At 37.3% G+C, this 15,702-nt stretch overlaps 1 protein-coding gene and 1 long non-coding RNA gene across 20 annotated transcripts in view; one reads left to right on the top strand and one right to left on the bottom strand.

The window, feature by feature from the left end:
- The window catches only part of SLMAP (sarcolemma associated protein), a 164,091-nt gene that overhangs the window by 5,706 nt on the left and 142,683 nt on the right, over positions 1-15,702 (bottom strand). For 16 of the 19 annotated variants that reach the window (XM_005868385.2, XM_005868388.2, XM_005868387.2 and 13 more), the window contains 5 exons: positions 11,699-11,821; positions 10,441-10,515; positions 7,855-8,175; positions 7,292-7,409; positions 4,197-4,368 (listed from right to left, as the gene is read on the bottom strand). In XM_005868385.2, the coding sequence (XP_005868447.1) occupies positions 4,197-4,368; positions 7,292-7,409; positions 7,855-8,175; positions 10,441-10,515; positions 11,699-11,821 (809 nt within the window). The remainder of the gene's footprint in view (positions 1-4,196; positions 4,369-7,291; positions 7,410-7,854; positions 8,176-10,440; positions 10,516-11,698; positions 11,822-15,702) is intronic. The other 3 variants (XM_014541353.1, XM_005868393.2, XM_014541361.1) reach the window with 1 other exon arrangement.
- LOC106726469 lies at positions 9-3,433 on the top strand. The gene is made up of 2 exons (XR_001362541.1): positions 9-1,861; positions 2,998-3,433. It is a non-coding gene; the product is annotated as an uncharacterized LOC106726469 (long non-coding RNA).

Below are 15,702 nucleotides of genomic sequence, written 5' to 3'. Positions count from 1 at the left end.
CTAAAGGCAAAGAAAAAAGAGTGTGCAGACTCAACTTAAATGGGTATGAAGTTATGTTCTAGTCAGTCAGGCTTATATACCAGACCCTATTTAGTCACCTGCAACACCAAAGTCAAGCCTTTTTGTTTTAAGAAGGATAAGAATCATTTACACTAATAATAAGAAGTCTTTAATATTAACTTGATTCTATGTAAGAATTTTCTGGCTCTGAAGTTAAAAAAAAATGAAGAGAAGTCACTAGTGTGTCATCTGTTTCTAATATAAAGGGTCACTTTTTCCACTAAGTGAGTTAGAGGAGAAAAATAAAATTTCAAACTGAGCAAAAGAAAACAAGTGAAGAAAAACTCCATAGCTTAATTAAATGGCAAGGTTAGAAAGTATGAGTTTATATCCTGGTAAGCAATATCAACCAAGCTAGTTTAGTCGCGAAGTAGAAAGTATTAATTCCCATTAGTCCTCCTTTAATCCAGCATCACAGGTTATGAAAATGTTCCAGATAAATGAATTTCTAGGCAAATAAAGCAAAGAAATGTGTCTAAGGCAGCGGTCGCCAACCGGTGGTCCGCAGACCACCGGTGGTCCGTGAGGTCCGAAAGGTTGGCGACCACTGGTCTAAGGTACCAACGACTATGAGTAGGGACATTTCTATCTCTCAACTTAAACTTATAAGCATCAATTAAAAGTAATTTTTAAAAATGTGTTTCTGATAGACATTATAGAAAAATGTCTATAGAAAAGTGAAACAAACTACTTCCTGCTCTGAAAAACAGTTCACAGTATATAATTTTCAGATGCACTAACTAGCCCTCAAAAACACAGGTGAGGTTAATGGGAAATGCAGTATGGTGTGCCCCTACTTAAATGCCCCCGGAGGCAGGAATTCTAGACTGGTTCCACTTCTAGATATTGCATCTTACATGCAAGCTGGGCTCCCAGTCAAAGAGCAAAGACTGTTCTGCTGCTGGCTGTGCCTTTGTCTCGGCCTCCGCTGCCATCTCTGAAGATTGTGGAAGAAAGAAAGACAAGGGCTGAGTATAAAATAAATATACCATGGGTCTGCCATACTGGAAAGGTTTCTCCTCTTCCCTAAACATAGACCATGAGGCTGGAAAGTTTCTAACCCTTTCTGCCTATATCCTAGAAATTCCTCAATAAAGGATACACCTTGATATGGTGCTTCTGAATAATGCAATTACCTTGGAGTTTATCATTATGCATCCCAAAAGGTAAAGAACTAAGAAGGGTAAAAATGTATAAAAACATTAGTCAGAAGAGGTGGGGGTAAGGGGCTTAGGGTCAGCAGAAAAGTCACTAGAAAATGGGGAGAAAGATATGTGTACAGAGAAGGAGGTAAAATATGAAAGGGGCGCCTTATTACCTACCAAAGTCCCCAGAACAAGTCCAGATAATATACCAGAGAGTGAATTAAGGAGTAAGATTCATGGACTTCATGACAGCTTTTTTGTGTGGGGTCTGTGGACTTCCTTCCAGAAGGCAGAAGGTTATGGGTAGGCTGCCAAGGCAAATTCAGTGTACCTAGACTAGTCTGTGTGCCTTAGAACATAATCAATTCTCAATGATCTGATTCTTAACAGTGAGTAATAGAGCAGAAATGAAAAGTGCTTTGCTGACCTAAATTTCCCCTTACTTGCCCTTTCCACCATTTTCACATCCAGCCTGCCATTCATACCAAAGCACTTAGCCATTTCTCCGTTCCAGGAGTTGTGAAGCTGAAAGACAGGAAGGCAGCTCAGTCGGAAGATCGGCTATTTACCTTCAGCATGTGAGAGGGGTGGGAAGAACTCTGGCCTCGGAACAAGATGGTGAGGCCAAACAACTTCGCTGAGTTAGTCTTTGCAAGGTGACTTGTATATTCAATGTATTATAAATTCATAGATATTCCTACTAAATTAAAATATGTAGATGCTTTTTAAAGTCAAATATAAAGATGCTATACTATTATTTTTCTCTTAATACTGAGGGTAAAATGTACTGTTCTCATGTATTTTTTCTTTGTTAAATATTCAAATAAAAGCTGCCACATGTAAAAGTTTAATTGTTGGAACAAAGGTCACCTTCTGCAATCTTAGTTTCATATCTTGCTTGGATATCACTTTTGCTCTATCTTGCTTTCTAACTCAGAGGTGAGAAATGAGCTCAGTTCTGATTAAAAGGGAAATACCATACAATATTACCAACACTTTTGGTTTTCTTCTTAAATAACCTGGCTTATTAGCTGATAATATTTTAGCCTTTTACAGTGCTCAAGATACATAATGATGATACTACGCATGATTCTATGAGAGAAAGGAGAACAAAGGGGAATACTGAAAGGGAAGAATATATGTGCATTAATAAAAGGTAGTAATTCATTTGCAACGGATTACACAGATATAAGAACCTCAGTAAAGAACAGTTTAGTTACAGACTAGTATCCAATAGTTGACATCAGAACAAACAGAAAGAGAAGCAAATTTACATTACAAAGAAGTGTGATGACTACATATCATTTCACAATGGAAAACACTGAACAAGAAAACAAAAAAGAAACATATTGACAAGATCAGACATATTTTTAAATATGCTGCATTTAATGCAATCCAAAGGCTATCAACAATTTAGATGCTGTGACAACATGCCACTGCAATTTATGGAAACAGTTAAAGCATTTTGCACTGATGGCTTGGTAACCAAAAACAGGCAAACAAATAATGCAACAAAACGGTAATGCATTCATAGTAACATACAACAGAATCATCTTCCAACCACAGCATTCTTCCCAGATTTTGAAAGAATTATGACATATGGACTGGAAGAACACAAAGTGCTTACAGTATTAAATACTTGGGTATTTACTTTGGCACAAAATTTGTGTTCCAACTAAATAAAATGAGATTTCTCCCCAAACACATATCCTTAGCAAGAGGATAAAAATGAACATATTACAAAATCAATATGGCCACATATACTGTTACAGGTTTTTTTTTTTTCCTTTAGGAACAAACATGAAGACAGAACAATAATCATTTCCAAGTTCAAGATACTACAAGGAAAGGAAAGTGCAAAGGAAAACTGCATTGATTAAACAGATTTTCTAAAAACAATTTTGGGAAAATTCGTTATTAAAGACAGAGAACTGTCTTCAACTTCCTTCCATTTATAACGAATCCTTTGTTTAACAGAGTCTACAACTGGGGTGGGCCCTGACCAGTAAGTAGATCAAAATGCACTAGGCTTCTCCATGCCCAGAGCTGGTCAGGAGGCAATGCAGGCCAGGAGTGCAAGGCCTGTAGGACTGAACACAGCTCTTACTGCTGCATTGTCAACTTCAAGTCTTTGCTCAGAAGAGGCTGGGTGGGGTCTCTGCTCCAAAGTCAACCTTCACCATTTTTAACATGATTTTTAAAAAAAATCCACCAAGTCAAGGTTTTAAGCAAAATGACATGAAACAGGAGCATGCATATTTGTGAAGAAGGGGAAAATGAGATGGGGGTTGTGGGAATAAAGTAAAAGGTCATAGAATATGTATTTGGTTGGCTGGCTAATAGGTGAATTTTAAGCAACTTTTCAGGCCAGTTTCACCTGAGGGGTTTAAATAGCATTATGGTGTGGCCTCACTTTATTTTCCAAAGTATTCTTTCTTTCTTTTTTTTTTTTAAATATATTTTAATTGATTTCAGAGAGGAAGGGAGAGGAGGAGAGAGATAGAAACACCAATGATGAGGGAGAATCATTGATTGGCTGCCTCCTGCACGCCTCGCACTGGGTGGAGGATTGAGCCCACAACCCAGGCATGTGTCCTGACTGAGAATCGAACTGTGACCTCCTGGTTCATAGGTTGACTCTCAACCACTGAGCCACAACAGCTGAGCATTTTCCAAAGTATTCTAAGTAAGATACTGTCTTTGAGAGGGTTAAGTGATTTGGTACAAAGGGCTTTTCATATAGGTCAACTAACTGGTACAGAAAAAATTTTAATGTAATTTTATATATTTATATTTTTTAATGGTTTGGCCTAAATATAAATTCTCTATATATGGACCATGATACACAGCTAGAAATCACCAAGCAGAGATGTTCCAAGTATCAACTTCGTGACAGGTAACGTAACTTGATTTCTAACTAGCATGAATATCTGATTTGCTTTTGGCTGTAAGTCCAACCATAATGGGGCTTATAATGTCTTTCCGCTTTACCTCTTTCTGTACATCCTTTGCTTGGTTTTCAGCCTTACTGAGAAGAGTTTTTAAATCAGTTGAATCCCGAAGATGCTGTTCTTTCAAGGATCCCATCTGATTCTCAAGCTCTTTCCTCGTCATCTGAAGGATGCCAAGATCACTGGTAAGCTCTAAACTCTGCTTCTGAGAACTGTAAGATAAATATTCACAGAGTTATTCATGTAGAAACTAGACACAGCAGGAAGTCCAATTCCTTAAACATTTCACTAGGAGGGATGGAGTGGATTTCAGAGAAAAGAAAAGTATATAAAAAATAAGAGTTTCAATAAAAAGTGTCAAAACACTAAAGAATGCAAGTAAGTTTAAAGCTGTGTCCTATTTGCAGATAATCAGATATACATAAAGGTTGAAATTTAAAAGTAGAAGTAGAAGGTGACTATATTTTGTTATATCACATTATATTAACTATCCTAAAAAGATTCAGTGTAGGTCTTCTACAGGAAAGAATAGCATGTGCTTCAACTATTTATTATAAGTACTTGACAAATAGGATGGGGGATAGAAACTCACAGTTTAGAAGTCACTGCCAATTCAAGTAAAGATAAACCTACTCAAATGAGAAGACACACCAAAATGGGGAAAAGCATAGGACAAAGAACCAGGAGGCTGGGGCCCCTATTTGGTTGTGGAATGTTAAGCAAGTCACTTAACTGGTATTAATACCATTCTCTGAGTAAGCATTTCCTGAGCTCTCAGATCTGTGCCGGCACCATGTTATACAGACACAGATAACATAAGGAGAGTCTCAGTGCTCTCCACGGAACTCAATTTCTGAGGCTGTTTTCTGGCTTAAATTCTATGATTACTAAATTTTAAAACTTGATTTAAAAAAAACAACCACAATTTACACACTAGGAAAACAGTTTTATAGGTATAAAAAGAAATTCTTTATTCAATTCCTTTTATATCACAGACAACAAAGAACAAAAGATCTGAATAGTATAGTTGTGTTAAAGAATTTGGCTTCCAGGACCTGGCTGGGTAGCTTAGTTAGAGCATCATCCCAATACACCAATGTTGTGGGTTCAATCTCCAGTCAGGGCACATACATGAATCAACCAAAGAATGTATAAATAAGTGGAACAACAAATCGATATTTCTCTTTCTTTCTCTCTCTCAAATCAGTTAAAGAGATCATTTGGTTCTCATATATAAATGAAACAGCTAGAGGAGGATAAGGTCTTAAAAATTACAGTTTATGCCTCTCAGGATGAGTCATAAGACTCAGGATGTAACTGAGGTACTATCCTATATAATAAAACCCTAATATGCAAATCGACCAAATGGTGGAATGACCAGTTGCTATGACGCGCAGTGACCACTGGAGGCAGATGCTCAATGCAGGAGCTGCCCCCTGGTGGTCAGTGCACTCCCACAGGGGGAGCGCCGCTCAGCCAGACGCTGGGCTCATGGCTGGTGAGCGCAGCGGCAGTGGCAGGAGCGCTAAGGATCCCTCAGCAGACATCCCCCGAGGGGTCCCGGACTTCGAGAGGGCGCAGGCCAAGCTGAGGGACCCCACCCCCTCCAGTGCACAAATTTTGTGCACCGGGCCTCTAGTGTAGTATACTAGTAAATCACATTTTGATTGTATTCTTTTTTTTTTCTTCTTTTGCTAGGCAGATTCTTAGGGGGCAGATATGATGTCAAGCCAATACAGCCAGGAACTAAATGGCAGATACTCTATCTCTTTTTCCCTCTCCATTCCTCTCTGAAATCAACAAAAATATATTATACACACACACACACACACACACACACACACACACACACACATACACACACACACACTTTCCTTTAAACAAACAAGCAACAAAAAATTGAAACATTAATGAGAGAGAACATGGATCAGCTACTTCCTGCACGCCCCTACTGGGGATTGAGCCCCTAACCCAGGCATGTGCCCTGACCAGGAATCAAACTGTCGACCTCCTGGTTCATGGGTAGAAGTTCAACCACTGAGCCACGCCAGCTGGGCCCTTTTTTCTTTTTTTGTTAAAATCCTTACCTGATATTTTTTTCCATTGATTTTTAGAGAGAGGAAGAGAGACATAGAGAGAGAAACATCCATGTGATCAGTTGGTTGTCTCCCACATGTGCCCTGACCAAGGTTGGGGATCGAGCCTAAGACCAAGGTAACCTTGACTGGAATTGAACCCTGGACTCTTCAGTCCAAAGGCTGAAGCCCTATTCACTGAGCCAAACCAGCTAGGGTGATCACTGACTTTTTGCTAACCTTAATGCTCTTGAGGAAGGTAACCACAAGGCTAGCAAGAATAATGACTTCCATTTTGGTGTACTGGGGAGAAGGAGGTGGATTTAAAGTAGCTTTAATAATAAACAGGTACTACTTTCATATTCTGAATAAGAGTACAAATGCTGTTTAAATAAAAATATAGAACAGATCAAATTTTTAAGGAAAAATAAATTTTGAACTCTGTAACAAACGTTTGCAGAGTTCAAATCCCCGTGGGAAAACAGGACTCCACTAATCTGTTGAAGTAAATCTACTGCATTGATTGGTTTGCATTTAAGGTACTGGATGCTAGAAAGATTTAACTGATTAGAGAATTCTTGATCTTATATATTATTACTCTTTATGTAACCCTGTTTGAAGTCCAGAAGCTCAATTTGTGTCTTTTAATTGTATAAATTCTTTGTCATGGTCATATCATCCTTATTGTAAAAGAAGGGATCACTGGCGTGAAAGGAAAGCAAACTTGTATTTGAAATTTATTATCATTTAGCTTATAGGACAAATTCAATCACTAATTAAAGATCTTTGCTGTTCATTTAGGAATATTTTTGGGGGGAGGGAGCATTTAATGAACCTATATTCCATGAGTACACCAAAAGGAAAGAATGTGTATCATGATGGTGGTGGTAGAAAAAAAAATGCTGAAGTAGTCATGTAGCATGGTTAACCTGCCAAACAGCCAAAATGAGACTGGCTGAACATTTTGCTCCAAAAATATTTAAGTATCAAAATTAAATTAACTTTAAATTAAAATGTAAGATAAAGAAATATTTCAAAGCTAAAAAGAGTTCTTGCATACTTGTGCAATTCTTTTTCTTGCCGCTGCAGTTCTGATGATAGCAAAACATTTTCCTTTTTTAGAGAATGGCATTCAGTTTCCAATAATTTCCATTCCTTTCTCAACTTCTCTAGTTCACCTAAAAGAATCCCAAAACATATTCATTAACATAGGAACATAACTTCCATAATTAAGAGAAAAAAAAGGTGAAATATTTCAGAGAACAACATACTTTCCCCCCTTTAAAAACATGTAGATTTTACATGGCTATTCTTAGATTCCTATTACTCCTCATCTATACCTCACGAGAAGCCCCATCACTTTGAACTTTTGTAATCCCCCTCCCCACTTGACTTTTCTAAGACAAATAATTTTTAACAGTATTTAAATAAAATATAAAATTATAAAACACTTAGCTTATTCTAGAACTTGCAGACCTGAAGTTCTTATAGCCCTACTATAAGACATTGCTTTGTATAATCAATTGCTATCAAAGAGAAGAAGAGCCTGGGTTGTTAATTTTTATAAGTTATATGGTTATCATTGTCAAGAGGTTAGAGCTTATGTAAAATACACTTATCCACCTTGTAGCCTTGTTGCTTCCTCTCTCTGCTGGTCCTCACATTGTTGACATCGAAGCTGAAAACTGTTTTGCAGACTTGTGATTTCTTTCTCATACTCAGACGCTGCTTTCCGCCACCTCTCAAGCTCACCTCGCACCTTCTTAAGCTCTTCTTGCAAAGAAGTAATGTCAGTGTCCCGCTCAGAGGCAGCCTTTTCTGCTGCTTGATGAAGAAGCAAAATCTCATCTCGGGCACTAAGCAGTTCATCTCGAGTGCTTGTGATTTCACTGTCCTTCTCCTCCCGGAGATTCTCAATATTGATGTGTAACCTCTGCAGTTGGGCTACAAAAGTATATTTATCTATCATTTTCTTAGTCCATAGCAATTAGGCATAAAAGAACAGCCCATATGGGACTGTAGTCACTACACAGCCCAAGCTATCACAGCTGTTTGTTGTTTTTTATTAGACTGTACAAGCAATCTATGTTTAATGTAGAAAATGTTAAAATACAGAAACACACAGAGAAAACAAACAAATTAATCTTTATTTCCCCCACACAGAGAAAATTGCTTCTAACATTTGGACTTATTCTTCTGGGTATTTTCTATGCATCTATACACGTATAAGACAAAATAGGGAGGGATAAAAATATGTGTAGTGCTCTCTATCCTGCTAGTGATGAACATCTCTTAACAACAAAATAGTTATGCTGTAACTTTTTTTTGGCGGATCCTTTATTTTAGACATTGTAGACTGTTTAGTTTTTAATTATTCTAAACAATACTGCTTAGGGTGAATTCCTAGATAGAGAATGTTTGATCAAATGGTAAACATTAGAAAAATCTTTGATGTTCTTGATTCAATTTTCTGTTCAAATGTCAATTCCTTAGAGAAGCCTTCTCTGATGACTTACCTAAAAAATCTTATCTGTCATTCTCTAGCTATTTACCCTGCCCTTTTTGGATATCACATTATATATTTGTTTGTTGTTTATCTTTTCACTAGACTGTACATCTCATGCATGTTCTATCCCCAATACTAGCAAACAATCAAGAATTAATAAAATTAATGAATACTGCCTAATTTTTAAACTTTATTTTTATTGTTGACACTATTACAGATGTCCCCATTCAAAGAGGTACATTTTTAAAAGATCTAGTCTTATGCCCTGATGATGGAACTGGAAATAATTTGTATGAAATAACACTTTGTTTAGGACTAGCATACTAGTTTTGGTTACTATAACACAAGAAAATTATGGGTAAAAAAAGTTCCTTTGACAGAAGAAAAGAATAACTAAAATAATCAAGAGGATTTAAGGCGGGGAGAGGAGGAGGAGGTTGCTCCATAAATAAATATTAAAGAAAATACTAGGCCTTTTAAGTGTGCAGGAAACACTGAGAGGTAACAGGTTCAAAACCTGAAAAGACACAATGGCCAGTGATGGTATGACCATGGATTTGTGGGTTAAGTCCTGAAATATACATGCTGGCACTAGGGGGCACTCATTGATGCTTATGTAAGGCATCTTTAAAGACAAAAGGCAGCACTAAGTCACAGAACTGTCACAGAAAATTGCCCATGTACAATACAGGATGGCAATATAGATTCAAATAACATTTATATAAACTAATGAATAATAGCATTAAATTATAATAAGGGCTTAAAAAGTTTTCAACTTAAAATGATATATAACCTATACCAGAAATTCTAATTTGACCATAATAAAATTTAAAAATTTTAATAGCTCAAATATCCCACTCAAAAGAAAACCCAAAGACTGGCTTTTCTCTGGGATATTTTAGGACAAATATCACAGGCCTCAAACCATGGCTCCCCATTTCTTCTGAAGTGAGATTATCTAATTTCTTCTCACCCTATCTTGCAAACTAAAAATTTAAATAACATTAGTTCCCTCTTTGACAATGAAGGCAAATTAATCTTGCTTAGGAATCGTATAATAGCATAGGAAAGAAAGATCTTGCTTGGGGTATCTCGCAATTATAGCCTCACAGTACCAGGAGCTGCAGTTCAAAGAAAACTCGTGACAGGCAGAGGTCTTTCTGCTCATTTCTGCAATGACTCCGTGATAGCCCACTAAATGGGGGCTATGAAGAGCAGTCTTTACCACTGAAGGCAGTGTTGGGACCATTATTCTGTTTCGTGTGGTATATAATTTTTGTTGCAATGCCAAGTGTGTTACGAACATTAGCAACATAAGCTAAAAGTGCTAATGCACAGAGCAGCTCAAACTGATTTCCTATCTGAAGGCTCTCTCTGTAGTAACTCACTGCAATAACTCAGAAAGTGACAACCTTTCCAAATCCTCACCTTCACCCTTGCTCTTCCAACCCAAGTGTCTATTGTTTGAGTACAGGGGAATCTTCCTTTATATAGAAAGAAAGGAAAGGAGAAAGGGAGAGAAGGAGGGGGCGGGGGGGGGAGGGAGAGAGGGAAAGAAAGAGGGAGGGAGGGAAGGAGGGAGGGAGCTCACCCAGTTATAGTCTCAGATTCTAGGGAAGAACAAAGGGAATGCTCTGCACTCTTAGTTTCCAATCCCTGTGAATCACTAAAAACTATCTCAAATACCCTTGGAGTGTCCATACCTTGAAGAACCTGTATTTGTTTAGTGGATTCCTCAATTTGATTTCGATAGGCTTTTCTTTCTTCTTCCAAAAGAGCTAAAAGTAAAACACAGTATATCTAATTTTGTAAGTTAATAAAAGTATTCAGAATTGGGCAGTGGGAAATTTCTTAAAAATTCTCTCCTAAAGCTTATTGAAGGAAACAAAAGTTAGGCAGTAAGTATCACCGGTATTAGCAGTTAGACAGTTTAAAGGTTTTAGGAGCACAAAACAGTAAGTAGTAAGTAATAAATCTATTCAATTGAGTAGTGGGGTTTCCCAGATTTTGTATCACCAAGATATGTGCTATTCTTCACACGAGAAACATTCTTGATAATTGTTAATCAGCATTTTGAGCTTAAATTTTAAAAAAATGAACTTAAAATCCTAATGTGTACTATCAAGTACATAAAAAATACTGACTAAATAACTGCTGTTTGGGAAATGTTTTTGTTTTTTTAAAAATATAATTGATTACATTAGGCTGAGCCCTCCACAAGGTTTAAGTTCAATGCATAGCAACTCTAATTTCTTCATGAAGCAGGAAAGGAAGGGAGTAGTAGCTTCTCCCTGAGAGTCTTCCTCCTGGTCAGGAAGGCCTTCTTAGAGAACATGAGGACGCCAAAGGCCTTTCACTTTCTCCTCACTCTAACACTTTCTAATGTACTAACTGACTACAAGCTGGCAGTTACTGTGAATGATACAGAAGTGTAAGCTCTAGGGAATAGCCTATGACTCCACTGGCCTGTGACACTACAGTTAAGTGAGCTACTAGGAAAGAAATGGTTGGGACATTAGAAGATTCTTTCTATACCTTAATCTAGCCTGATTCTTCCCATTTACTGCTGAGTACACTGGAAAGTCACAGGGAATGTAAATCTCCCTTACCTTATACTGAGTAGCTAACATTAGGTTAACTAAAATTTAGAAGTTTATATACATAGCTTTTCCCTTTTGTTGTACTCAATATGTAATTAACTATCAAGATCTTTCACTGACAGAGATCTTTCATGATGTTCACATCAAAGATGTGAAAGAAGTAGAGCAACCAAACTCTCCCCACTTTATTGATGTGAAACGTAAGTTCAGAGAGTTTAAGTGAATGTCCCAAGATCACATACCTAATAAAGTTGTGGATCAGGAACAAGATACCTTGCCTCTAGACTCCAAGTTTGGGGCCATTCAGTTATATCATGTTGCCTCCATATCCCCTAAAGAATCAAAGTAATCTTGATCTCACCTTGAAGTTCAAAGCATTTTTGTTTACTTGCTCTAGCTAGCTCCTGGGCTTCAATCAATTCCTTGCGAAGATGCTGAATTTCTTGTTTTGCCTCAATTTCTGACTGTGCACCCTGCGAGTCATCTGATAAAAATATGTTTATTTTAAAAGCAAAAGTTAGTATCACAATATAAACTCTACAACCAAAGATTAGCAATCTCATGTTTAGACATGCATAATTAAACAACACAGCATAACTGAGTTAAATAAAACTTGGGAGCAAATTATATTAAGCATTTTAGTCATTTTACCTTGGAGCAAGAATACAAGTACAGTTAAATAAATATATTAGTAGCTCATGGCATGTTACTATAAAACATATATTAATACATACTAAAATTATAAATTTCACTCATGTAGAGCTTATGTAAGGCCTGAATGTCAGTAAGACAAGCATAGTGCTATTCTTTACCAATTTTGAAATTTTTTGATAACAAAATCAGAACAATTTCACTTTTAACTTAACTGGAAGTGAAAAAAAGAAGAAACAAACTTTTCTTCCAGAAAAAGTATTTTTAGCATGATTTCCACAGTTGTGGGATACAAAATAAAAACTAGGCTGAAAGCTGCACTGTGCTCACTTTGTCATGACTGTTTTCCCAACAATACACACATAACAAATATTTGTTGAATTATTAAATGATGTAAGAAATAAATGATTTTATTGAAAAGAAAGAAATTAGATCTACTATTACATCTCAACTACATCCTTCCCCAAATTTCTTTCCTTTCTAGCCATTCTGTTCATCTTTCATTGTATTAAAACTTTCTGCTACTGCACATTGCCTGAAATAAATCAGATAGGCCATATTCTTCCAGTACATTCTATTTGACTATTACTTTGGTTTACAAGTAGCTCAGGCATAACAACTTTAATCCATCAAAACAGAGCTGCCCTAGCTGGTTTGTCTCAGTAAATAGAGTGTTGGCCTGTGGACTGAAGGGTCCCAGGTTCCATTCCGTCAAGGGCACATACCTGGGTTGCAGGCTCAATCCCCAGCCCTGGTTGGGGCGCATGTGGGAGGCAACCAATTAATGTCTCTCTCCCACATTGACGTTTTTCTCTGTCTCTTTCCCTCCCTTTCACTCTCTCTAAAAAACAAACAAAAATCAATGGAAAAATATCCTCAGGTAAGGATTAATGAGAGAGAGAGAGAGAGAGAGAGAGAGAGAGAGAGAGAACGCTGAGGCCCTGGCTAGTGTGGCTCAGTTGGTTGGGTGTCGTCCATGCACCAAAAGGTTTCAGTTTCGATTCGGGTCAGGGCACATGCTCAGTTTTTGGGCTCAATCCCCGGTAGGGGGCGTGCAGGAGAGAGAGAGAAAGAGAGGGAGAGAGAGAGAGAGAAAACGCTGAGGCCCTGGCTAGTGTGGCTCAGGTGGTTGGGTGTCATCCATGCACCAAAAGGTTTCAGTTTCGATTCCGGTCAGGGCACATGCCCAGTTTTTGGGCTCAATCCCCGGTAGGGGGCGTGCAAGAGGAAGCCAATTGATATTTTGTTCTCACATTGATGTTTCTCTTTCTCCCTCCTACCCATTCTCCCTCCCCACTTCCTTCCTCTCTCTAAAAATAAATTTATTTATTTTTTTAAAACAGCTGAGAATATAATTTCACAATACAATCTAAGTAAGTCTCAGATGTTACATACACATATTTTCATACTCATTGATTACATGGGGAAAGGGGAAGAGAAGAGGAAACGCTACCTTATAGTAGAAAGCCAGCCAGTAAATGTAAAGGGAATGGCAGAATCAGAAAATCACTATTTGGCAACTAATGTAGTAACAGCTGATTCAGGCAAGAATCATCAGTAGATGCTAAAATTAAGTAGGTAATAGGAGTAAGAGGATATTTACATACCAGCGATAGAACAATTCAGTATCAGATACCTCCTGATATGATGTGCACTATTATTATATCCCTACCAAAAATGCATAGCTTGAATCTAATCATGAGGAAACACAAAGTACAGACAAACTAAGGGACATTTTATAAAATACTGCTCTTCCTATTTTTTTTTAAAACAGCTGAGAATATAATTTCACAATACAATCTAAGTAAGTCTCAGATGTTACATACACATATTTTCATACTCATTGATTACATGGGGAAAGGGGAAGAGAAGAGGAAACGCTTCCTTATAGTAGAAAGCCAGCCAGTAAATGTAAAGGGAATGACAGAATCAGAAAATCACTATTTGGCAACTAATGTAGTAACAGTTGATTCAGGCAAGAATCATCAGTAGATGCTAAAATTAAGTAGGTAATAGGAGTAACAGGATATTTACATACCAGCGATAGAACAATTCAATATCAGATACCTCCTGATATGATGTGCACTATTATTGTTATATCCCTACCAAAAATGCATAGCTTGAATCTAACCATGAGGAAACACAAAGTACAGACAAACTAAGGGACATTTTATAAAATACTGCTCTTCCAAAATGTCAATGTCATGAAATACAAAGAAAGACTGGAACTATTCCAGATGAAAGGAGACTAAAGAGACACAAAAAAAGAATGCAACCCATGACTCAGGATTTTCATTTGTCATAAAGGTAATTATTGAGACAACTGACAAAATGTGAGTAAGGCTTGTGGATTTGATAACAGTAATATACTAGTATATCAATGTTAAATTTGGGGAACTGTATGATAGTTATGTAAGAGAAACAAAAAATTCACACGGAAGTATTTAAGAGTAAAGGCTATGATGTCTGCAATATACTCTCAACAGTTCAGGGACATAGAGAGATGGAAAGGGAGAAGTAGAGAGATAAACGGAATTTGGTAAAATGTTAACAGCATACAGTGTGAAATGTTAATGTTTGGAGAATCTGGATAAAGAGTATCAACAATTCTTTGCTCTATTCCTAAAACTTTCCTATAAGTCTGAAATTATACCAAAATAAAAAGTTAAAAGAAAAATTTCTACAAATATACCCATACAAGTAAAGAAAATACGGTAAAATACTAACAATTATTGAATCTTGGTGATGGGCATATATGGGTATTTTTGGTTCTCTTCAACTTTTCTCGTGTTTGAAAGTTTTCATAATTAAAAGCATCTCTTGAAATTACCGATCCTAATAATACAATCTTAGAACAAACCCCAATCATTTCTTCCTAAATTCTTGTCCTTAACCTATCTTGCTTGCCCTTCTTCATCTATACTAGATTATAAAACTAGAGCAATTCTTTTATTTAGATTAAGAACCTATATTGTTTCCTTGTGTATCAAGTCCAGTTATCTTTATCAGACTTCAAAGTTCTCCATAATCCAGTCATTACTTACTTTCCTTTATTCACTACTATACTCAATTCTTAATAGTCTCCTTAGTAACTCCAACTCATGACTACTTCCTCACTTAACTTTGCTCATGCCATTTTCCTGTACTCCTCCAAATATGCCCATCACTTAAAACCCAGGGTCCAGCCAGGCCATGGCTCAGTGGTTGAGCATTGACCTATGAATCAGGAGGTCACGGTTTGATTCCCAGTTAGGGCACATGCCCAGGTTGTGGGCTTGATCCCCAGTGTGAGATGTGTAGGAGGCAGCCAATCAGTGATTCTCTCTCATCATTGATATTTTTCTTCTCTCTCTCCCTCTCCCTTCCTCTCTAAAATCAATAAAAATATATTTATAAATAAATAAATAGGAGAAACCAAGATGGCGGCATAAACACCAGAAATTGCTGCCTCGCACAACCACTTCAAAAATACAACTTAAAGACAAAACGGACATCATCCAGAACCACAGGAAGGCTGGCTGAGTGGAAATTCTACAACTAGAAGGAAAGAGAAAAGCATACTGAGACTCAGAGGAGGTGCGGAAGTAAAGTGCAGAGGTATGGAGGCGCACATGGAAAGGGCTGGCAACTGAGGACACGGTTGTCTTTTTCAATCGGGAGTCTCAAGCTCCCAACTGCTCTGAACTCCAGTTCCAGGCGAGTCTCTAGGGACCC

The sequence above is a fragment of the Myotis brandtii genome, unplaced genomic scaffold (assembly GCF_000412655.1).
Source record: "Myotis brandtii unplaced genomic scaffold, ASM41265v1 scaffold268, whole genome shotgun sequence".
NCBI lineage: Eukaryota > Metazoa > Chordata > Mammalia > Chiroptera > Vespertilionidae > Myotis > Myotis brandtii.
Note: the sequence above shows the minus strand (reverse complement) of the source record. Positions and strands in the feature narration are given on the sequence as shown.